At 43.6% G+C, this 25,003-nt stretch overlaps 1 protein-coding gene across 2 annotated transcripts in view; it reads right to left on the reverse strand.

Annotated features, from left to right (window-relative positions):
* Positions 1-25,003, reverse strand: part of PARD3B (par-3 family cell polarity regulator beta) — a 588,896-nt gene that overhangs the window by 47,456 nt on the left and 516,437 nt on the right. For both annotated transcript variants that reach the window (XM_083400643.1, XM_083400642.1), the window contains one exon: positions 1,887-1,966. In XM_083400643.1, coding sequence (XP_083256769.1) covers positions 1,887-1,966 — 80 coding nt within the window. The remainder of the gene's footprint in view (positions 1-1,886; positions 1,967-25,003) is intronic.

Raw genomic sequence — 25,003 nt, forward strand, 5'->3', positions numbered from 1 at the left:
CTCTAGTTTCCAGGTCCACTGGGAGCTGTCCGTGGTGCTAACCCCATCCTTGCTTGTCCTTTTCCAAGACCTGACCTCCACTTGTTACCTTGTTTGTGGAACCTGCCCCTGGCTAGCCAACATGGAACTTGAACTCACAATCCAGATTCATGTTTGTGGACCTGTCTTCCTGGAATTTGACCTGGGCTCGGCCGGACTCTGCTCACCAGGCCCTGCCTTGCCACAAGGAGCTCAGGAAGCCAGCAGCAGGGATGGGGAGAGAGGAGAACAAATGGCTGCGGACTTGCTCTCTGCATGACCATGGATATGGAGTTAACTACGCAGGAAGTTTACAGATACTTGGAGGATGTACTGTGGAGCTGTTACTGCTTAGAGGACAACACATCAATGTGGTGTGTGTCACTGTGATCTCGGGTCAAACCTGATTTTCACGGTTATGTAGCTCTCCAGGGAGTATACAGGGAAATGAGAAGCAACCCTACAGGTGTGAAAGTCACAGGTACTACCCAACAGGTGCCTGGTGATGAGTAACACACACTGTGCCTAGGGCATCTTTGGTTCTGATTTTGCAAATCTGAGCAGGAACGGAGTGGTTGTGTAACCTTCTAAAAAGCAGAGTTTTGATTAAGAAGAAGAAAAGTTTGGGTTTGATATCCCGCCTTTCACTCCCTTTAAGGAGTCTCAAAGCGGCTAACATTCTCCTTTCCCTTCCTCCTCCACAACAAACACTCTGTGAGGTGAGTGGGGCTGAGAGACTTCAGAGAAGTGTGACTGGCCCAAGGTCACCCAGCAGCTGCATGTGGAGGAGCGGAGACGCGAACCCGGTTCCCCAGATTACGAGACTACCGCTCTTAACCACTACACCACGCTGGCTCTGATTAGGAATGCAACTCTTCTTCTTCTTAATTAAATTTCTATACTGCCCTTCACCTGAAGATCACAGGTTTACTACACACACCCCATAATCAAGAGAAGTTCTAACAATTCTCCTCACTTCCAATGCTCTTTAGTCATAGAGCAGAGTTACAGCACAATCCTGTGCTCAGAAGTTTGTCCTATTAAGTTCTGTGGGACTTATTCCCAGGTGCCATATTTTTCGCTCTATAAGACGCACCAGACCACAAGACGCACCTAGCTTTTGAAGGAGGAAAACAAGAAAAAAAATATTCTGAATCTCAGAGGCCAGAACAGCAAGAGGAATCGCTGCACAGTGAAAGCAGCGATCCCTCTTGCTGTTCTGGCTTCTGGGATAGCTGCGCAGCCTGCATTCGCTCCATAAGACGCACACACATTTCCCCTTACTTTTTAGGAGGGGAAAAGTGAGTCTTATAAAGCAAAAAATATGGTAAGTGTGTAAAGGATTGCAGCCTTAGTGTATCGGGAGAAAGAAACCAGAAACCAAGTCCTTTTCACTCACCTCTGAAGCCACAAACTGCTACACTGCTGAACTTTTCACAGCACAATTCTGTCATTGCTAGCTATGGTTTTTTTTTCATTGTAAATTCTGTCTCAGGCTCTGCTAAGACCTGCTATAACTCTTGTGGAATAAGCTCCCTCTATGTCATATTCTTCTTCGGCAGATCATGACTCTTGCTGACATGTTCATTGAGAGAGACTTTACTCTTCCTCCCCCCCTCCCTCCAAATTGGCTGGCTAAATTATTAACACAGCTATAAAGATGGCACTAAATCATCAGGAGAAGGGCAGCGCGACAAAATTGCAGCATAATCTCTCATTTCGTTGCCAGATGTCTGTTTGATGCAGATTTTGCTAAACAGTGCGACAATAGCAGAAAACCCGCCTGCGGAAGGAGTGTGCCTGTGTGTGCTTATACATGTATGTATATACAAGAGAGTGAGAGTATGTAAATCTAAAACAGAAGTTACCTGGGTAAGGAGGCATATTGTCTTTCTCTTCCCTCAAAGTGGAGATGGTGCGAAGTCCCATCTGGAGTTTTTCCAGGCACCTGTGGAGAACAGCATAATTAGAGATGACGATCAATTATTCAACCCAGTTACTGACAATGTTTCTCAAAATGATAATCAGAGAACAAATGAGGCGCCGGCATGCCAAAATCAACAAAGAAAAAACGCTGAGGCTCAAGGGGAACCCACATTAATCTTACCACTATTATTAACATTAAATATATACATAGGACAAAAGAGTGCTTGTTTTCCTTGTTTTGCCATTCTTTTTGCAAACCAGAAGAGATGCTGTCGATTTGTACATAACATGGGGCAACAGAAAAAGATGTTCTCCATCCTACAGTCCATAAAAAAATAAGAAAAAGAATCAAGAATAATATTGGATGAAGTGAAAGCAGCCATTGTTCATTCTGGACCATCTTAGGACTTGGGCCCAAGATAGCTACTGTATTTTTTGCTCTATAAGATGCACCTGATCATAAGACGCACCTAGTTTTAGAGGAGAACAAGAGAAAAAAAATTCTCTCCCTCTCTGCGCAGCGCCACTTCAACTAAGCGGCAGGAGAAACGGAGCCCCTTCCATTTCTCCTCCCGCTACGCTGAAGGGGTGCTGTGCGGAGAGGGAAGAAGAAGAAGAAGAAGAAGAAGAAGAAGAAGAAGAGTTTGGATTTGATATCCCGCCTTTCACTCCCCTTCAGGAGTCTCAAAGGGGCTAACATTCTCCTTTCCCTTCCTCCCCCACAACAAACACTCTGTGAGGTGAGTGGGGCTGAGAGACTTCAGAGAAGTGTGACTGGCCCAAGGTCACCCAGCAGCTGCATGTGGAGGAGCGGAGACGTGAACCCGGTTCCCCAGATTATGTGACTACCGCTCTTAACCACTGCACCACACTGGCTCTCCAAGGGAAAGCTGCACAGCGCCTCTCCAGCGAAGCGGAGCCAGGAGAGCAAGAGGGGTCGGTGCGCACCGACCCCTCTTGCTCTCCTGGCTTCAGCGAAAGCAACATGAAGCTTCCGGAGCACAGCAGGAGCTCCCTCTGTGCTCCGGAGGCTTCACGCTGCTTTCGCTGAGGCCACGGAGCCTGCATTCGCTCCATAACACACACACATACGTTTCCCTTACTTTTTAGGAGGGGAAAAGTGTGTCTTATAAAGTGAAAAATACGGTATGTCTGAACTGCGATGCATGCCATCGATAGGGTGCACAAGTCTCTCCAACTCAGTACTCCAATTTACAAATGGGAATATTGTTGGGGTGACAACATGAAGGAGTGTTAAAATATTTTGCACCCCCAAAGTATACTGGGAAGGAATAATCATTAACTGAAATAGCTCAGAACCCACATCTGCTTTCACTTTCCATCTCCTTATCACTCCCATTTTTTTTACGGGAGGCAGCAGCAGCCTCCAGCGGTATAGCTACAAATATAGCTACCTACGGGACCGCCTCTCCCGGTATGCCCCACGGAGAGCCTCAAGGCCCATAAATAACAACACCCTAGTGGTCCCAGGCCCTAAGGAAGTTAGATTGGCTTCAACCAGAGCCAGGGCCTTTTCAACTCTGGCTCCGGCCTGGTGGAACGCTCTGCCTCATGAGACCAGGGCCCTGCAGGATCTGATTCCTTTCCACAGGGCCTGTAAGACAGAGTTGTTCCGCCTGGCCTTTGGCTTGGAGCCAATTTGATTCCCTCCCTCCCTCCCTCTCTTTCTTTTTTCTTTTCCTTCTCCTCCTGCGATGAGGCTACATTTTAACATTTTAATGTTCCATTATTTTAATGATGTATTTTACTTTTGTTTTTAAGTTGTAATCATTCATCTTGTTTTTATTATTGCTTGTAAGCCGCTCTGAGCCTGGCCTTGGCTGGGGAGGGCGGGGTATAAATAAAAAATTATTATTATTATTAAATATGGTTTGTCAACTCAGACACAATGAAAACCATACGTTAGCACACACCATGGTTTGAAAACCTTTTTGTAGCCGTCATTTCTGATTCTGGTTTGCTGGCTGATCTCAAAGCATGACCTGTCAATTCAGCATTTTCAACTGTGGGTGGATATGCTGTCTAAACTGAGCCAATTGCCTTATTAATGTGAATAAAATTTGGGCTCTTGATCGCTACCTCCCTCCCCGCCCCTGGCCAGGGCCACAACGACACAAGCTTTTGCTTCCGTTTTAAGTTAATGGCAGTTACTTGTTATGGCTGAACCCAGATGTTATTTATTTATTGACATATTAATAGCCCACCTTTCCCTGCAAAGATCTCAGGACAAAGAACAGTGAAATTACACTTCGAAACGCCAATCTACAACACGTTAAGTGCAGAATAAAATCCACATTTCAATCAATCATCAAAATGCAAATGCCTACAAATTCTAGCTGAACATTAAAACTTCCCAAAGGCCGGAGTGATTTAGTCATGCTTTCTCCTGGCATGTAAATGGGAAAGAGAGAGCGAGAGTTGACGGAGAAGACCCTCTCAGATCACTGCATGATGTTTGACACCTGATGGCAGAATGCAAGTCTGAGCCTCCATAGCTGATCTTAACACACCCAGGCAGGACTATATTTACAGAGGGATTCAAGCTTTTAAAGTCATCACCAATACATTGAGCCAGTGTGGTGTAGTGGTTAAGAGCGGTAGACTTGTAATCTGGTGAACCGGGTTCGTGTCTCCGCTCCTCCACATGCAGCTGCTGGGTGACCTTGGGCCAGTCACATTTCTCTGAAGTCTCTCAGCCCCACTCACCTCACAGAGTGTTTGTTGTGGGGGAGGAAGGGAAAGGAGAATGTTAGCTGCTTTGAGACTCCTTTGGGTAGTGATAAAGCGGGATATCAAATCCAAACTCTTCTTCTTCTTCTTCTCAAGGGCAGTCCTCCACAGAGCATGTTTCCTACATTTATAACTTGCCATGGGACACTCAACAGAATGCATGTGATTCCCAGGTAACCACTGCATTTGAAACCATGCCATACAATATTGATTTGTCTCCTTACACCTGCCTTTGCCAACCTGGTGCTCCCCAGAAGTTGTTGAATTCTGACTCCATCAGCCCCAGTGATATGGGAGCTGTAGCCAAAAAATAATAATAATCAAAAAATCTAGAGGGCACCAGATTGGGGGAAAGCTGTTAATAAAAATGAACGATGATTTCAAGCATTGACATAAGGATAAACCATGGTTAATTTAAAAGATAGGTGAAGTAAAATGGTCAAAAGCCTGGAAACGATGCCTTCTGAGGAACGGCTAAGGGAGCTGGGCATGTTTAGCCTGGAGAAGAGGAGGTTAAGGGGTGATATGATAGCCATGTTCAAATATATAAAAGGATGTCACATAGAGGAGGGAGAAAGGTTGTTTTCTGCTGCTCCAGAGAAGCAGACACAGAGCAATGGATCCAAACTACAAGAAAGAAGATTCCACCTAAACATTAGGAAGAACTTCCTGACAGTAAGAGCTGTTCGACAGTGGAATTTGCTGCCAAGGAGTGTGGTGGAGTCTCCTTCTTTGGAGGTCTTTAAGCAGAGGCTTGACAACCATATGTCAGGAGTGCTCTGATGGTGTTTCCTGCTTGGCAGGGGGTTGGACTCGATGGCCCTTGTGGTCTCTTCCAACTCTATGATTCTATGATTCTAAGTATGAGCAGAGGCTTATGTATGTAACACTAAACCATAGTTTGGCATTATGACTGAACGAGATCAATGTCTGCTGATGACTCAAAGTATTAAGAGGCTTCTTCAAATGTACTTGTAATTCTCTAGCAAACGCAGGAGCTGCTGTGGCTGGATTCCCTGTTTCTTACATTAGCATGTGTTCCTATACTGCGACCGCTTGAATCAGCAATTTTATAAAGCAATGTACTAAGATGCCATCTGAAATATTTTTTTCTATTCCTTCTACTCCTTGCTCCAGCGCAGATTAATGGAAGAGAAAGGGGAGAGGATTTAATGTCTTCTCGAAACATGGTTAACAATTTATGTAAACTTATTTTTATATTGTGTTCATTTTGTCTCTGCATATAATGCACAATGCGCACACAATCTAAAATTAGCATGTTCTTCAGGATTCTACGATTCTACAGGTTGGACCGCACTTCTTCCAGTCCTGCAATTTATGCGTAGCGTGTCACGTTTTGCTGAAGATGTGTAAAAGCTGCTGTGACAGAAAGGCTGTGTGAAACAGACTGCACAAAGGTTTGTTCCTCTGTACAGTGGTACCTCCGGTTAAGTACTTAATTCGTTCCGGAGGTCCAGTCTTAACCTGAAACTGTTCTTAACCTGAAGCACCACTTTAGCTAATGAGGCCTCCTGCTGCTGTCGCGCCGCCAGAGCATGATTTCTGTTCTCATCCTGAAGCAAAGTTCTTAACCTGAAGCACTATTTCTGGGTTAGCAGAGTCTTGACATGAGCCAACAGTGTGACGCGGCAGCTAAAAAAGCCAATGCAATTCTGGGCTGCATCAATAGGAGTATAGCATCTAGATCAAGGGAAGTAATAGTGCCACTGTATTCTGCTCTGTTCAGACCTCACCTGGAGTACTGTGTCCAGTTCTGGGCACCACAGTTCAAGAAGGACACTGACAAACTGGAACGTGTCCAGAGGAGGGCAACCAAAATGGTCAAAGGCCTGGAAACGATGCCTTATGAGGAACGGCTAAGGGAGCTGGGCATGTTTAGCCTGGAGAAGAGGAGGTTAAGGGGTGATATGATAGCCATGTTCAAATATATAAAAGGATGTCACATAGAGGAGGGAGAAAGGTTGTTTTCTGCTGCTCCAGAGAAGCGGACACGGAGCAATGGATCCAAACTACAAGAAAGAAGATTCCACCTAAACATTAGGAAGAACTTCCTGACAGTAAGAGCTGTTTGACAGTGGAATTTGCTGCCAAGGAGTGTGGTGGAGTCTCCTTCTTTGGAGGTCTTTAAGCAGAGGCTTGACAACCATATGTCAGGAGTGCTCTGATGGTGTTTCCTGCTTGGCAGGGGGTTGGACTCGATGGCCCTTGTGGTCTCTTCCAACTCTATGATTCTATGTAACCCGAAGCATATGTAACCTGAAGTGTATGTAATCTGAAGCGTATGTAACCCGAGGTACCACTGTAACTACAGGCTATAATACACGAGCAGTTCATAAAGTCAAACAGAGTACCTGGCTACACCTTAAGGCAAATAGGAAGACTTCTAAGTCTCTCTCTCTGACCACACTCCTCTACACCACCCACTTCTGGACAGGTTTCCCTTTTAAACCGTTGACAGCCAATCAACTGACAGCACATTACTGCTGAGTCGTTCTGACGCAGCACTTCCATAGAAAGTATTGCAGGCTGATTACATCAGCCAGTTGCATCAGCCAGCAAACTCAAGCCTGCAGACTTACTATCTCACACAGCATTCTGTGAATCCCGACAGTCTCTGCTAGCCAAATTCCCAAAGAACTGAGGCTCTGCTGCTTACCACACAAGATCATGGATGGGAGCATCTTTTCTCCTTGTAGAACAGCGGTTCTCAACATGTGGGTCCCCAGATGTTGTTGAACTACAACTCCCATCACCCCTAGCTAGCAAGGCCAGAGCTCAGGGATGATGGGAGTTGCAGTCCAACAACATCTAGGGACCCACAGGTTGAGAACCGCTGTCGTAGAACGTGCAAGGAAGTTCCATCAAGATACATTCTCACATGTGAGGATGCAAAGAGCCCAGGAAATACGAGGTGCAAGAGAAGAAGCTTGGGACCTCCTTCCTCAGAAGTCTCTGAGACAAAAATGCGTCAGGATTAGGGGTAACAGAGTTATCAAACCTTTGCTCCGATTCAGTCAGTCTTGTTATCCGAGCCACATTCCATACATTCATTTAATTCCTTGCATTTCACAATTCCCAGCAGCCATGGCTGCTCCTTTGGAGATATGCAACCAACAGGTGCATTAATGAACCTGCATTTCAGGACCTTGTGATGTTCCATCTTTGAATTTATGGTCATGTCATGGAACGATGACACCAGAAGGCATGACAATAGGAGTTTGTTAAGAAACCTGATTGCACTCTACAGGGTTTGAACAGGCGCTATGGAGTTACTATGGAGTTATTCTTTCACTATAAAAAGTAATCGTGCTTGCTTATTGTATTCATGGCACGCTCCACACATCCAAAGGAGTGTTTAGGAGTCCTTTATCGCTTTGATGATCAAGGTGTACTCCACCATGAGATGACACTATTTTTATACCATTATTTATTATCCATCATTTTGAGAAGAAGATCAGGGTGGCTTACATTATACCTTCACAACAGCCTGTGACATAGGTTAGAATAATAGAGTTGTGAGGGACTCTGCGGATCATCTAGTCTGGGGGTCAGAAAACTTTTTCAGCAGGGGGCCCGGTCCACTGTCCCTCAGACCTTGTGGGGGGGGCCAGACTATTTTTTTTGGGGGGGGGAGAATGAATGAATTCCTATGCCCCACAGGTAACCCAGAGATGCATTTTAAATGAAAGCACACCTTCTACTCATGTAAAAACACCAGGCAGGCCCCACAAATAACCCAGAGATGCATTTAAAATAAAAGGACACATTCTATTCATGTAAAAACACGTTGATTCCTGGACAGTCTGCAGTCCGGATTTAGAATCATAGAATCATAGAGTTGGAAGAGACCACAAGGGCCATTGAGTCCAACCCCCTGCCAAGCAGGAAACACCATCAGAGCACTCCTGACATATGGTTGTCAAGCCTCTGCTTAAAGACCTCCAAAGAAGGAGACTCCACCACACTCCTTGGCAGCAAATTCCACTGTCGAACAGCTCTTACTGTCAGAAGGCGATTGGGCCGGATCCAGCCCGCAGGCCTTAGTTTGCCTACCCATGATCTAGTCCACCCCCCTGCAATGCTGGCATATGCAGCTGTCCCTTCCGGGAATCGAACTTGCAACCTTGGTGCTTATCAGCACCATGGTCTAACCAACTAAGCTGTCTGAGCTAGATTGTCACTGGGCCAAGCCATTCAGTGAGCTGAGCAGACAAATGGCTGAGCAGACATTTAAACCCAGGTCTCACAAACTGACGTCCGGCACAATATCCACTGTACCAGAAAGTAGCCTTTTAGTCCACCCTTCACCCCAACCTGCTACTGGTTACCTAGTTTTCAGTTGTTATTATGGAAGCCCAACTTTCTGTTGCCTTCTCCCTTTCCTTTCTCCTTCATTTCCCGCCATCTTCCCGCTGTATCCTATGTTTCCCATATTCTTTAAAAAACACACTAAGGGACTTAAAAGAAAAGGAACGGTTGTGTTCCTGGTGTCTCACAACACAGCTTTGGGTCCCCAACCCTCTAGCTTATTGTAATAATAATAATAATAATAATAATAATAATAATAATTTATTTATATTCCCCCCATCTGTCTGGGTTTCCTCAGCCACTCTGGGTGGCTTCCAACAAAACACTAAAATACAATAACCTATTAAACATTAAAAGCTTCCCTAAACAGGGCTGCCTTCAGATGTCTTCTAAAAGTTTGGTAGTTATTTTTCTCTTTGACATCTGGTGGGAGGGCGTTCCACAGGGCCACTACCGAGAAGGCCCTCTGCCTGGTTCCCTGTAACTTGGCTTCTTGCAGTGAGGGAACCGCCAGAAGTCCCTCGGCGCTGGACCTCGGGCAGAACGATGGAGGTGGAGACGCTCCTTCAAGTATAATGGACTGAGGCCGTTTAGGGCTTTAAAGGTCAGCACCAACACTTTGAATTGTGCTCAGAAACGTATTTATTATATGTATATGCCACCTTTATCTTTCAAGGAGCTCAAAGTGGTTCTCTTCTTCCCCATATCATCCTCACAACGACCTTGTGAGGTAGGTTAGCTTAAGTGAGATGGTGAATGGCCCAAAGTCAGCCAGTGAGCTTCATGGCTGAGTGGGGATTTGAATCCTTGGTCTCCCAGGTCACAGTCCAACACTCTAACCATTACACCACACTGTACCCCAATGCGCTGCACCTCGCTGGCTCTGTGTTTGAACATAATCTTGACTGAGATTCAGAAAATCAGCATCATCCTTTGTCTTTTTCTTTCTTCCTCAGTTTTTTCGCCAGGAAAACAACAGGTGTTTCAGGCAGTGGCGTAGCGTGGGTTGTCAGCACCCGGGGCAAGGCAAGTAATTTGCGCCCCCTAACCCGTGGATTTGCGCCCCCTAACCTGTGGATTTCCGTCCCCTAACCCTAACGCCCAGATGTTGCCCCCGGTGCGGCCGACCCCCCCTGCACCCCCACGCTACGCCACTGGTTTCAGGGAGGGAAAAACAACGATAAATGCCATCGCTGCTCCTTGCCGTCGCACTTGTAATTTAAGCAGTTAATATGACTTTAAATAAATGGGTGACAGACCAGCCTGGAATACTGTACTTGTTCTTGTTTTGTGGAAAAATGAAAAGAGTCCATACTCCTGGAGCCAAGGAAATAGAAAATGAATACTGCTATCTGCTTGATCAGGAATGCCCAATTAATAACATGGAGCTTCGAGCGATCTGCAAGGATCTCCAAAGCCACTAATTACATATTCTAAAGCAGAACAGTCATTTGAGGATGACGGTGATGTTCTCAAATCCACCAAGAATAAGAAGTCCATTAGTGTACAGAAATACTAAAAAACATGGTTGTTTACTGAGGCAAGCCCACACAGCTGCCTTGCAAGGGAAAAAGTACTTGCATTACACATGTGCCTTGTAATAGGCTGTACCATCCAATTTCTGATTGTTTCTTTCAGAGGAAAAAGAAGGGATGGGAGGGGGGGGGGATATCTGTTTGTGTATGTGCTCTGAGATACAGTTGCCATAGAAACTGATTGTGGATACAGCCTTACCAAATTTGGCTCTGCAAGGCTGATAGATTCTTTAGTGAGGGTGAACTGGGAAGTGAGCTCAAAGAGCAGACTAAGGTTCAGCGTCTCTCATTATGAGAGGCTCAGCTAAGCCCTTCTACCCCTCACCATCTGTCTAGACACAAGTCGAGATGTTACGCCGGCGAATCAGGAGTGAAGGAGAGACTATCTGACCTGATAGAGGACGGGGAAAACACACAATAACTTAGGGAACCAGGAGCGCCTGTCAAGTCAGGCTGCCATTATAGCTGCTTGTGCTAGTAACTGATTTTTACATGGGGCCTTCTTACCAAAACAAGTTTATCTTTGAGGTAGAGGTCACCCATGCAAGAGATATTAGCATAGTGAGTTTAGGAGCTCTTGTGGCGTTTTCTGAAAACTTTCCCTTCCTTGCCTGATTCAAACCACAACTAAACCGTCCTTTGTTGCAATTTCCCTGCTAAATGCTGGGCGTATTTTAAAGAAGGCCCCACTTCAGGTTGATAAACCCCATAGAATCATAGAATCATAGAGTTGGAAGAGACCACAAGGGTCATCGAGTCCAACCCCCTGCCAAGCAGGAAACACCATCAGAGCACTCCTGCCATATGCTTGTCAAGCCTCTGCTTAAAGACCTCCAAAGAAGGAGACTCCACCACACTCCTTGGCAGCAAATTCCACTGTCGAACAGCTCTTACTGTCAGGAAGTTCTTCCTAATGTTTAGGTGGAATCTTCTTTCTTGTAGTTTGCATCCATTGCTCCGTGTCCGCTTCTCTGGAGCAGCAGAAAACAACCTTTCTCCCTCCTCTATGTGACATCCTTTTATATATTTGAACATGGCTATCATATCACCCCTTAACCTCCTCTTCTCCAGGCTAAACATGCCCAGCTCCCTTAGCCGTTCCTCATAAGGCATCGTTTCCAGGCCTTTGACCATTTTGGTTGCCCTCCTCTGGACACGTTCCAGTTTGTCAGTGTCCTTCTTGAACTGGTGCCCAGAACTGGACACAGTACTCCAGGTGAGGTCTGACCAGAGCAGAATACTTCTCTGACCCCAGGAGAGAAGTGTGGCTAATATGAAATATCATTTGTGGAACTTTTAAGTATTTTAATTTCTACAATCTCTTACTGCTCCCATCATCATAATTGCAGTATTATTCCAAAGAGCCTGGTTTTTTTAAAAAAAGCAACAACCTGATTCCAGCCCACCCCAAACAGTTCCTGCTGAAAGAGAATCTTAGCAGATGTAAAGATACTATTCCCATTTGTACAGAATGCAGCAGAAACATTAGGCATGGGAAGCCTTGAAGTTTACAATGACACACTTGACTGGATTCGAAATAAAGCAGTTATCTCAGGAAAATGGGTTGAGCTCCTCTGGGGGAGAACACAGAAAAAGTCTGGGTCTGCTACAAAACCTGTTCTCATGTTTTTATTTATTTCTTTGCTCAGCTCATGCAAACCAGTACAGTGGTGCCCCGCAAGACGAATGCCTCGGAAGACAAAAAACTCGCAAGGCGAAAGAGTTTTTCGTTTTCTGAGCTGCTTCGCAAGACGGATTTCCCTATGGGCTTGCTTTGCAAGACGAAACGTCTTGCACCGTTTTTTAAAAAAAACCACCAATGCATTCCTATGGGAAACCGTCAATGCACATTGGTGCTTCACAAGACGAAAAAACTCGTAGAACAAAAAAACTCGCAGAACGAAATAATTTCGTCTTGTGAGGCACCACTGTATTTGAATCTAAGTGGAACTAAAGGTACTCAAACCCAGGTAAAGGTAAAGGGACCCCTGACCGTTAGGTCCAATCGTGGCCGACTCTGGGGTTGCGGCGCTCATCTCGTTTTATTGGCCGAGGGAGCCGGCGTACAGCTTCCGGGTCATGTGGCCAGCATGACTAAGCCGCTTCTGGCGAACCAGAGCAGTGCACGGAAACTCCGTTTACCTTCCCGCTGGAGTGGTACCTATTTATCTACTTGCACTTTGACGTGCTTTCGAACTGCTAGGTTGGCAGGAGCTGGGACTGAGCAACAGGAGCTCACACCATGTACTTAAATGATTTGTGGGTCAGACTAGAAAACACACGGATGAGAACTTAGGGTGAGAGCGGAAGGGACCTCAAGAGTCATCTAGTCCAGGCATAGGTAAACGCAGCCTTCTAGATGTTTTGGGACTACAACTCCCATAATCCCTGACCACTGGTCCTGTTAGCTAGGGATGATGGGAGTTGTAGTCCCAAAATATCTGGAGGGCTGAGTTTGCTCCTCCAGGTGATCACAGTGATCCATTTGGGATGTACTGGTGAATGCGGTTCTTAAGGAAGCCTGGGCCTATGTTATTTAGGGCTTTGCACAGTGACACAAGAACCAATTTGGTTCTAACACTAGCTGTTCTAGGACACAGTCATTTAGGATATCTAGAAGCATCTTAAAAAGCAGACAGAAGCAGAGACATCACCTTGCCAACAAAGGTCCATATAGTTAAAGCCATGGTTTTCCCAGTAGTGATGTATGGAAGTGAGAGCTGGGATGACATACCACCAGCAGGAAATGCAGCCCACATATTATTTATTAATTATTATTTATTTAAAGAAGGCTGATCGCCGAAGAATTGATGCTTTTGAATTATGGTGCTGGCGGAAACTCTTGAGAGTCCCATGGACTGCAAGAAGATCAAACCTATCCATTCTTAAGGAAATCAGCCCTGAGTGCTCACTGGAAGGACAGATCCTGAAGCTGAGGCTCCAGTGCTTTGGCCACCTCATGAGAAGAGAAGACTCCCTGGAAAAGACCCTGATGTTGGGAAAGATGGAGGGCACAAGGAGAAGGGGACGACAGAAGACGAGATGGTTGGACAGTGTTGTCGAAGCTACCAGCATGAGTTTGACCAAACTGTGGGAGGCAGTGGAAGACAGGAGTGCCTGGCGTGCTCTGGTCCACAGGGTCACGAAGAGTCAGACACGACTAAATGACTAAACAACAACAACAACAAAGAAGGTTTACTTCTCTGTCATGCATATAACACATATGTAGCCGTTGTATGTTCACACGTGGAAGAATTTCACACGTGGAAGAACGCATTTGTGGTAGAAATAAAAATCTATCTGGAAGCACTCCAACACATTTATTACGGCATAAGCTTTTGCATATGAATTTATTACCTTGGTGGGCAAACTTCTTAGGGCACTAAGCTCCCCGAAGCAAGGTAGTTAAAATATCTCGCTATAAGTCCAACATTCTGATTCAGTTCAAATAATTATTGGTTGTTGCCCTGGATTCTGCAAAAGCAGAAAAGAAGGACCCACAGGTGGCAGACAATGCCACAGGCAAAATGATTAGGATTAGCATTCAGATCCAGCAGAATGATAACTGCTGGCCTCTCATGCCAGGCCAACTTGTTTTCTGCATGATTAATACTGCTCCGCTTGCTGTTTGAGTATCATTTCAGCCCTGCAGCCATTTTCAGCAGCAGCCAGTTTTATTATTGGGGCACTAAGACTTTTTTTTGGGGGGGGGAATAAAAATTGCTGCTTTTTTGGGGGGGTGAGGAGGATGAGATGCAGTGATGCCTCGACACCATTTAAAGATAATAAAATAAGAATAATAAAATGGCAATTGAGCCGAAGCAGATATTGAACAAGTAAGAAGGGAAGAAGAAGTGAGTGGACGATCAGTCTTGCCGTGGCTTTGTGATGAGGAACAAGAGAGAAACGAGTAAGGTGTGGGAGTCACGGAGTGCAAGATTCTCGCAATTCCCCCCCTTAAAAGGTGAGGGAATCAGAAATGGATCCCCACTGCACATTATATAATTCAATCCAAGAGAAATGGAGCGAAATAAAAGGGAGGGAGGGAGATAGAGAAATGTAGGTGAGAAATGTAAGCTATGGCCCTGTCAACTGTGATAACTATACAGTGCTTTAGCTGAGGCCTGTAATAAGAGCAGGTGATAGTCTGGCTGCAAATAATATCTCACTGCCTGACAATTCCCTCTATGAAATCTTCCCAGAGGGAAAGGGAAAAATACCCACCCAATACAAATGTATGAGAGAAACGACCTGGAGGCTAGTGGAGCAATGATGCATATCAACGGAGGAGGAATGCAAAAAAATATTATGGTGCAACGGCAGCAAGATCACTGAGAGAAAGCTCACCCATGGAGGTTCCTTCTAATTTTTTTTGGGGGGGGGGGTGTGCAAGCTAATTTGAGTCAGATTATGTTGAAGTTCATTTGAAATTGTTGAGACGTAGGTATACCTAACATTTTCTGAACTGAGTCACTGCAGAACCAGGCTATTGGGGGTGTGTGTGTGGTCATTAGTTGTTCACGTTTGTACATTGATTTGTGGGAAGTTAATCCTGCTGTATGGGATGCGGGTGGCGCTGTGGGTTAAACCACAGAGCCTAGGACTAGCCGATCAGAAGGTTGGCGGTTCGAATCCCCAAGACAGGGTGAGCTCCCGTTGCTCGGTCCCAGTTCCTGCCAACCTAGCAGCGTCAAAGTGCGAGTAGATAAATAGGTACCGCTCCGGCGGGAAGGTTAAACGGCGTTTCCATGTGCTGCTCTGGTTCGCCAGAAGCGGCTTAGTCATGCTGGCCACATGACCTGGAAGCTGTACGCCGGCTCCCTTAGCCAATAAAGCGAGATGAGCGCTGCAACCCCAGAGTCGGCCACGACTGGACCTAATGGTCAGGGGTCCCTTTAGCTTTACCTAATCCTGCTGAACATTTAGCTGGCACAGTCAAGTTTTGCAGCACTGTACATCAAGGAGCATGGGTAAGTTGCAGGGTGGATAAAAATCAATGATTTTTTTTAAAAAAACATAATTTTATAAAATCTGATTTTTAAAATTTAAATCGGGTTTTTAAAAAAGATTTAAATCGGATTTTTAAAATAAAATGCCTTTGGAGGGAAAATCTTTCTAAAGATAAGTTTTCTATTTGAGTTACATTATAGTCCAAAGGCTATTCATCAGGAAATAAGGGTTTGTTTTAAGTTTTTCATGTGTGCTAAAACTCCATCCAAGTTTTTTTTTAAAAAAAAATCGTTTAAACACATCAGTTAACAAGCATGGATACATATGCTATAATGTTATTGTTTTAGTTAAATAAATTGTTTAAATTGTTATTAAGGAAACGATTATTTTTCTCCTTCCAATAAAGTACAGCAGAAAAGTTGTCCATAATTAAGTGTCTTTGTATTTCTAATAGTATAACCAAATCAGTAATTTTTGATATAACTGTAAAAACTACTCTGGAAATTATTTAAAAAATGAAACCTTCACCTGGTTGTAAATATTAAGCTGATACCAGAAAGAATGAGTCTTTCGGTTAAAAAATGAAGAAGAAGATTTAAATCAAACTTACTCAGTTTGATTTACGGTAAATCAAATCCACTCTGGTAAGGTGGTAATTTCAGTAGCCACCTATCAGCTGACATAAACACAATGGCAATCCAAACCACTGGTAGTTCATCCTAGGAACCAATATGGTTTCTGCACATACATATCAGGTAAGGCCCTTGATCTACAGAGAAATTGTGGTGAAAATGATGTTTCTGCAGCATTTATATCAGGGTAGCTGCCACACGCCCTTGTCTTGTGCTAAAGGTGGATAATAGCTGGCCACAACAGAAGCTTACTCATAGTGAAACAACTCTAGAAACAAGCTACCGTACAAGTATTTCTGCACAGCTACGTAGTGATAGGCAGCTATTACTTCAAGGCACATAACCTAAAGGTAAAAAGCAATGTGTAGCTTCCCCATGTCCAGCACTGAAAAGAAACAAAGTTCATCTACTTCAGCTCCCAGCTCCCTCTGGTATCATCCTACTTCTGCTGTGTTCAAAAGACTCAAAAACACCTTCTGAGAAGGGACTTCCACCTTGGGTGGAACTGATGCTGGATGAAACTTTTATTTAATAATTCTAGGAACGCGGAGAGCAAAAAATAAGCTTCAGTTTGGAGGAACCGGCAAACCTTATCTACCCAGAAGGGCTATAGGGACCCCTGACTATTAGGCCGACTCTGGGGTTGCAGCGCTCATCTCACTTTATTGGCCGAGGGAGCCGGCATACGGCTTCCGGGTCATGTGGCCAGCATGACTAAGCCGCTTCTGGCAAACCAGAGCAGTGCACAGAAATGCCGTTTACCTTCCTGCTGGAGTGGTACCTATTTATCTACTTGCACTTTGATGTGCTTTTGAACTGCTAGGTTGGCAGGAGCAGGGACCGAGCAACGGAGCTCACCCCGTTGCTGGGATTCGAACCTTCTGATCAGCAAGACGTAGGCTCTGTGGTTTAGACCACAGCACCACCTGCTACCCAGAAGGGCTATAGGCATATGTTTGCCTATTAGACTCATAACTGCAAGATGTTCCAAGGGCGTGATGAGGAACATATTTTGCAAAGAGCAAATTTAGCCTGGGCTTTCAGACTACCACAGATATTAGACACCAAGAAGCCATTGCGCGTAAGGCAAAGATCTTAAACGCAGAGAGGCTGCTTAAATGTCAGCAACTTCAAATGTGTTTAAGCACCTCAAATTGTGCACAGAACTGTGGTCGTAACAGTGATAGGCATCACTTGCAAACTCTGGGGGTCCCACAGATCTAAAAAAAAAAATGGCCAGCTGCTCTTTTATGTCAAATTGTCACCTACCCGCCAGTGAAAGGTGACATTAGCAACTCTGAGGTGTCTTATTTTGCAGTATTCTCTTTACCTTTGCCAGACACAATAAAGTTGCCCTTTTGAGCAAAGTTTCGATGTCTTTAGCTGCCCATCCACATTGTGCTCGGCGGTTTAGCTGCAGGCAGCTTCCTGACCTCTCCTCTGCAGTAATCTCCCCCCCCCCCGCAAAACCCCATGAAAACCCTTCCAAGCCTCTGATCCAAGGCTGAAAAAGTAAAGGCATGAAAGGAACCATGTGGAATTTGCTCTTTGATCTTCGGACTTCTCCTCGCTTGGTTTTTATTTTCCACTTGGGGCGTGTTGATGGGGGTGGAAATGGAAATAGTTTTTTTTTTTTTTAAAAAAAAGTATCTTGCCCTGTCCACCTAAAACTACATTAACTCGTGTAAGAAGAAAAAGAACATTCTATCATACATAAGGGATTACCACATATAAACAGAAGCCTTTGTGAACTGGTGTGTTGTTTCGTTTTCGGTACCACGGAAAAGGACCAACCAAACTGACGCCTTTTTTTCCCCTGCCTTTAGATTCCACGACACATTATTTGCTAAACCCTCCAAGGATTGTCCACTTGTCTTTTTATTTAATCAAAAAGGTGCAAATTAAAATTTCAAACATGTTGTGCTCAATTTGAGAAAGAGAAAAATAAAAGGAAGAAAACAGCGCCAGCGTTTTCTTTACATAGGAGAGGGGTGTGTTTTTGCCATCCAGCTTCTTATGATCAAAGTTGAAACAGTGATTTAGCATTATTATAACACTCATCATTTCTGCCTCTAATTTGGATGGTTTTTAATAAAGCTCCATTGATTCCACTGAATGAAATCCCTCTTGGCAAATGCAGAACACACACACTGATTACTAAATATGCAGCAATTATCATATTGAGCAGCACACTTTAATATCTTATTTATAGACGTATCTGTCTATAATTTGCTTTAATTAAGTTGCATTGATTTTAATGACAGGAGCCATCTCTTGAAGACGGGAGCTAGAGTTATGAGACCCTACCAGCACTCATGTGCCATTGCTGGATGACAGGCATTTCATAGTTCTCTTCAACTCCATTCTGCCACTGGTTCTTTCCTTTTTAAGGTGCACCATGAGAGAGAAGGGAGATGCTTTTATTGCACCAACTACTGTCATTGGAGGAATGTGGAAGCTTTCAAGTTACACAAAACTAGGTCTGCATGCTTAATCGGCAGATGAATCAAATGGGGCTTTAGTTAATTAATGGAAGGGATTAGAATGGAGATGGGCTATGCATTAAGGTACCCTTGTGGTTTGTTTTGTTGTTTGGCTTTTGTGTGTGTGTGAACTGCAATAGGGAATAAACAAGGCATCATTATATATGTTTTTTCTTTTTAACAAGCAGGATGCATCTTCACCTACACCTGTCACAGACAACATACGTACGTAAGCAACACTGTTGGTCCTTTAACCAAGAGACCTAGTGAGCCATGGAAAACTGGGCCTCTTAATGAGAAGTATTGTCGATGAGACATGACTTAAAGATTAGAATAATCCAAAACACGGTTTGCTGCAGAAACGGAACACAGACTAGACTAGCAATTATTTGGTTACATCTATAAGCAGGCATGGGGAACCTTTATAGGGGTGAAGGACTCCATTAGGCTCTGTGAGATGCTGTCCTTCATTAACAAGTGTAGGGCAGGACCAGGGGGTGGCAAAAAATTTTAGCCGAGGGCTGGTCCACTGTCCCTCAGACCTTGTGGTTGGCTGGAGAAGCAGCTTAGTCATGCTGGCCACATGACCTGGAAGCTGTACACCAGTTCCCTTGGCCAATAAAGTGAGATGAGCGCCGCAACCCCAGAGTCAGTCACGACTGGACCTAATGGTCAGGGGTCCATTTACCTTTACCTTACTTTTTTATAGTCTGGATTTCTGAGCTTGGGCTTAGTATGGCCTTACAGGTCAAACTGAGATTTCTTGGAGTCAATGTGGTAGGCAGACACTGAAAACAACAAGTCAGGCAGAGCCTTTAGGCAATAAATGGAGGTGTTCGTTCTGCTTACAATTCCCTCCATATATAAAAAAGGCAGCTATACCGAGGTATTTGTACTATGCAAACACATTTAAATTTCATTCATTTGTTAAAGGGTAGATGATTAGTCAACTAAACATTATTTAGTCATCTGACAGCTCTATGCAAAACTCTTCGCTGGGCACAATGGAATAGCAGTTAGCGAAATCCAGAGGAAAACGGGTCATAAATGGAAATATTTTTAGTCACTTCAAATAGATAAAAGGTCTAATCACAAAAAACACCATCGTGCATGCTAACTGAAAGTGACAGAATGTTGCCGTCAGCAAAGAAGTTAAAAAGATACCTCTCATCCTTGTCTGTGAAGCCCAATCCTAAATCTATGTACAGTGGTACCTCAGGTTATGTACTTAATTCGTTCCGGAGGTCCGTATTTAACCTGAAACTGTTCTTAACCTGAAGCACCACTTTAGCTAATGGGGCCTCCTGGGGCCGCCGGAGCCTGATTTCTGTTCTTATCCTGAAGCAAAGTTCTTAACCTGAAGCACTATTTCTAGGTTAGCGGTGTAACCTGAAGCATATGTAACCTGAAGCATATGTAACCCGAGGTAACACTGTACTCAGAAGTAAGTTCTATGTTTCTCCTGGGCATGGTCAGCCAATTGGTGTTAAAGAAAGATAGAACTTTTTTTATGTATGCTACAACAGCAGCAAGAATACTAATCGCAAAGTATTGGAAGACACAAGAGCTACCCACCCGGGAAGAATGGCAGATGAAGCTGATGGACTATATGGGAATGGCGGAAATGACTGGCAGAATCCGAGACCAGGGAGAAGAGTCGATGGAAGAAGATTGGAAAAAATTTAAAGTGTATTTACAGAAATATTGCAAAATTAATGAATGTTAGAAGAATATTGGAATGAAGCTTCATGGTTCTAGCAGAAGTGTTATTAAGAATTATATGAAAATTAATTATTAATGTGCCAAAGTGGAAAATGTAAGGTTAAATTGTGTTAGGATAAATTAGAGAATAAAAATTGAAGAAGAGGGAAAGGATTTGTTGAACCAGCTAATTTGAACTAGAATACAAAAAAAGGGAGGTGTGAGGAAGTCGAGGAAATAAGTAAATGAAAGATATAGATATGAAACGTGGATGTGTGTTTAAATGTCTTTGTTTTCTTTTTTGTTGTATTGTTGTATTGTATTTTTTTTATTGTTGATGTATTGTCTGTTGAAGTTATGTATTGTTTTTCTCTATTTTTCTTTTTTTATAACCATAAAACATTTAATAAATATTATTAAAAAAAAGAAGAAGTAAGTTCTATGGGCTTACTCCCAGGTGCTGTGCAAAAGCAGTCTCTTACTTTTGAAGAACCGGGATTGCAACAGATGAGTCACGACCATGGCCATGACGTGTTAGTGCCTTGTATGGCCAGGATCTGTACCCAAGGACCGTGTACAGAGAGAGGCTTGCCACCAAGTGAGAAGGCTGGAGTGCAGGAATTGAAAGGCTTCCGAACAGAGGTATGATCAAAGGGCAGGAGGAAGTTAAGAACAAAGGAAGGAAAGTAGGAAGAGATGAATCAAGGGGTGTGGCTGAGAGGGAGGAGAAGCCATTCCCCAGGAAGATGAAAAGGTTGTTTTGGGGGACTGATGGAGGAATGCGAGAGAGAGAGAGCAATAAAAAGGAGGTCGTTTCATCAAGAAGCAGAAGAGTCCACCACAGGACCAGAGGCTGCAGAGCATCTTTAGAAGAGAGGGTTGAGCAAAAGGCCCATACAACAATTACCTCGGAAGTTGAATGGAATCCGTTCCAGAAGTCCGTTCTACTTCCAAAATGTTTGGAAACCAAAGCGTGGCTTCTGATTGGCTGAAGGAAGCTCCTGCAGCCAATCGGAAGCCGCAGAAGCAGCAGCGGATGTTCAGGTTCCAAAGAACGTTTGCAAACCGGAACACTCATTTCCGGGTTTCTGGCGTTTGGGAGCCAAAACGTTCAAGTCACAAGGCGTTCGACTTCCGAGGTACAACTGTACAGTGGTACCTCGGGTTAAGAACTTAATTCGTTCCGGAGGTCCGTTCTTAACCTGAAACTGTTCTTAACCCGAGGTACCACTGTAGCTAATGGGGCCTCCCACTGCCGCCACGCCGCCGCCATACGATTTCTGTTCCCATCCTGAAGCAAAGTTCTTAACCTGAGGTACTATTTATGGATTAGCAGAGTCTGTAACCTGAAGTATCTGTAACCCATGGTAACACTGTATAGGCCAAGTTGGAGTTTGCCAGCTTTCTGAGTTGCAGAAAGCACATTTGTTGCCCAAATGTGAAGGCCACACCTAGGAGGAAAGGAAGTAAAATAGTTCTCCTGGAGCAGAAGATGCTTTCACTATCAGTGGCGTAGCGTGGGGGGTGCAGGGTGGGGGGGGGGGCGGCCGCACCGGGCGCAACATCTGGGGGGGGGGGCGCGCTCGCACTCGCAGGTCTCTGCCCCTACCTGGCTCACTCACTCTCTCTCACTGCAGTGCTGGCTGTGCGAATCCGATCCGAGCCGCCGGGTCGCCGCCCACTGTGGAGGGGAGGGTGCCAGGCGTGCGGTGCGGTGCGGAGAGAGAGCGAGGGACTATCTGGGGGAGGGACAGTGCAGCGGAGGGGGGGGCGGGGCGGGCGCAAATTACTTGCCTTGCCCCGGGTGCTGACAACCCACGCTACGCCACTGTTCACTATACAATACAATACTATTGCAATGTTTACACGTTTCTCAGATCGTCCTTCAATTTTCCTGCCACACTTGCTGTCCTCTTCAGTACCCACACCAGTATGGTGTGCCAGACCCTTTGAGACCCACTGCCTTAGTGCTACTCTGAATACAAGTCAGAATTATCATCTTCTCCCTCTTCTGGGAGAAGAGTCGGTGGAAGAAGACTGGAAAAAGTTTAAAGATTATTTACAGAAATACTGCAAAAATTAATGAATGTTAAAACAATGGTGGAATGAAGCTATATGGCTTTAGTAGAAATGTTATAAGTATAAATAGGTCAATAGAATATTATAGGTAAAATAAGGTTAGAATGTGTTAAGATAATTATAGGACAGAAAACAGAGGAAGATGGAAAGGAATTGCTGAAATAATTGACAGAAGTGGAATACAAAAAGGGAGGTGTGAGGAGGTCGGTGAAATAAGTGAATGAAAGATAAGATATTGAAACTGTTTGAGTGTTTTAAATTGTTTTTGTTTGGTTTTGTTAGTTTAATGTGTTAGTGTTATGTAGTGTTTTTGTGTTGTATTGTATTGCTTTTTTGTTTTGTTTTGTAGTGTTTAAATTGTTTAAAAAGTAATAAATATTATTTTAAAAAAACAAAACAGAATTATCATCTTCATCATCATCACACTTAATAGTACTATTATTTTTATTACACACACTTCTTCCTGAAGTCTATGGGAATTTCTTTTAAACAACCTGTTATTGTGATTACAATGCCTTCATGGTTCCCAGAGCATTTCACAATGCATATTTTAATGTTCCATTATTTTAATGTTGTATTTTACTTTTGTTTTTAAGTTGTAATCATTCATCTTGTTTTTATTATTGCTTGTAAACCGCTCTGAGCCCAGCCTTGGCTGGGGAGGGCGGGGTATAAATAAAAAATTATTATTATATATATATATATATATACACACACACACACACACACACACACATATACATACATACACACACACACACACAAACACGGATGGATCTGAACTGCTTTTCTAAATTACCGCGTTTTAGAATATATCATCCTAACTGTGTAAGCATTATCCAACTACAAATGCAAGGGCATGTTCTGAAAAGGGGGGAAAAACCTCCTCTAAGGCGTTTTTACTGGTGCATTTTCAGTTTCTGGTCATTTTTCAACTCACTGATTACTGCTATAAGTGTTGATTAATAGTTATCCTCATGTCACGAGAATGCACTTCCCATGGGTTAGGAAAATATCCCTGAATAAAATAACTAGACAGAATAATCACACCATCCTTCTCGTTCACCATAAAACAGCTGCAACAGACTTGTGCATAAAGGTTACTGATGACCTGGTTAGCAGTTCTGAACACTTTTACTGAAAAGCAAAATTAGACAATTATGTGTCCTTTTAATCTCCCCATTATTCATTTTTTGAGAAAGACGGTGAAAAATATAGAGAGAGTGGTGCTCAAATAATGATATTGCTAATATATTTAAATTTCGGTTCTTCCCTCCATACAGAACCACCATGAAGCTTCTAAGACAATCGTTATGCCCCTGTTGTTTTTTCTTCTTCTCCACATACATTAGCTTATTTCACTAATGCAATATCTAGACTTGGACAGAGAACAGTTCTTAATGAAGAAACCAAAACGCAGACGGGGATTTCTGGCAAGAAAAATAAGAGAAAGAAACACCTGCGCCAAAAAGTGTATCAGTTGCTTTATCTAAGTAGTAGAGCAACTCAGAATTAGGTGTTATCACTCCGTATAAAATGCAGAGGTTAACAGATTATGTAGCAAACGCTGGGGCAAGTGCAGGCAATATGCCGCTGTAAACGTCTAAACCCTGAGCACACTAGCTATTCTGTCTGGAGCTCAATAAGCTTCTTCTTTTTTAAAAATAATTTTTATTCAATTTACAAATAAAACAAATTAATACAATTCATACATTTTTTTTACATCCAATCTCTCTTTTTTTGACTTCCCTCAACTTGGCTGGTACTCCTTCCCTTCTTAATTTCTTACACATTTCTGAAATCTCACCCATTATTTATATATTAAATCTTATTTCACTCCAATTCTAGCATTTCTTTTTTACAGAGCTTCGTTAAAGCTTCCAAGCGTTATTTGTTTTTCACTTAAATTATGCATATACTCTGTAAACTTTTCCCAATCTTCTGTAAATCTCTGATCTCATCGATTTCGAATCCTTCCTGTCAGTCTATCAAGTTCTGCAAAGTCCTTTATCTAAGTAATAGAGCAACTCAGAATTAGGTGTTATCACTCCGTATAAAATGCAGAGGTTAACAGATTATGTAGCAAATGCTGGGGCAAGTGCAGGCAATATGCCGCTGTAAACGTCTAAACCCTGAGCACACTGGCTATTCTGTCTCGAGCTCAATAAGCTTCTGCGTCAAGAATCTCATGGGTTGCCTCTGTTTCTTTTATCTATTACGGATGAGATCATTGGCTCCTCCGTGCCCTTCTCTCTGGGTGGCTTTCCTTCCCATTAATCCAATAATTTGTTTTTGTTAATTTGACCCCTTAATTGTCTTAAATGCACACCAGATTGGTGAGGCCCTCACGACTGCAACCGAACCCTGAGATAAACTAGAAAAGCAAACAGTAGACACCTTCAGCTTAGGGCTGGCAAAGCTTGTATTTCAAAGAAGCAGAAAAGCTCACATATGCTATTCCCACTTTTCTTCAGACCACATTAGTAATATTTCAGGGTCTTAATGGAACATGGAAAAGACTGAAGAAGGAGAGCCTCTTTCGAGGCATCTATAAACCAGCAATCACTCGGAATGGCCAGCTTTTGTTTATTTTTTTGAA

This window comes from Podarcis tiliguerta (genome assembly GCF_965153285.1).
Source record: "Podarcis tiliguerta genome assembly, chromosome: 1".
NCBI lineage: Eukaryota > Metazoa > Chordata > Lepidosauria > Squamata > Lacertidae > Podarcis > Podarcis tiliguerta.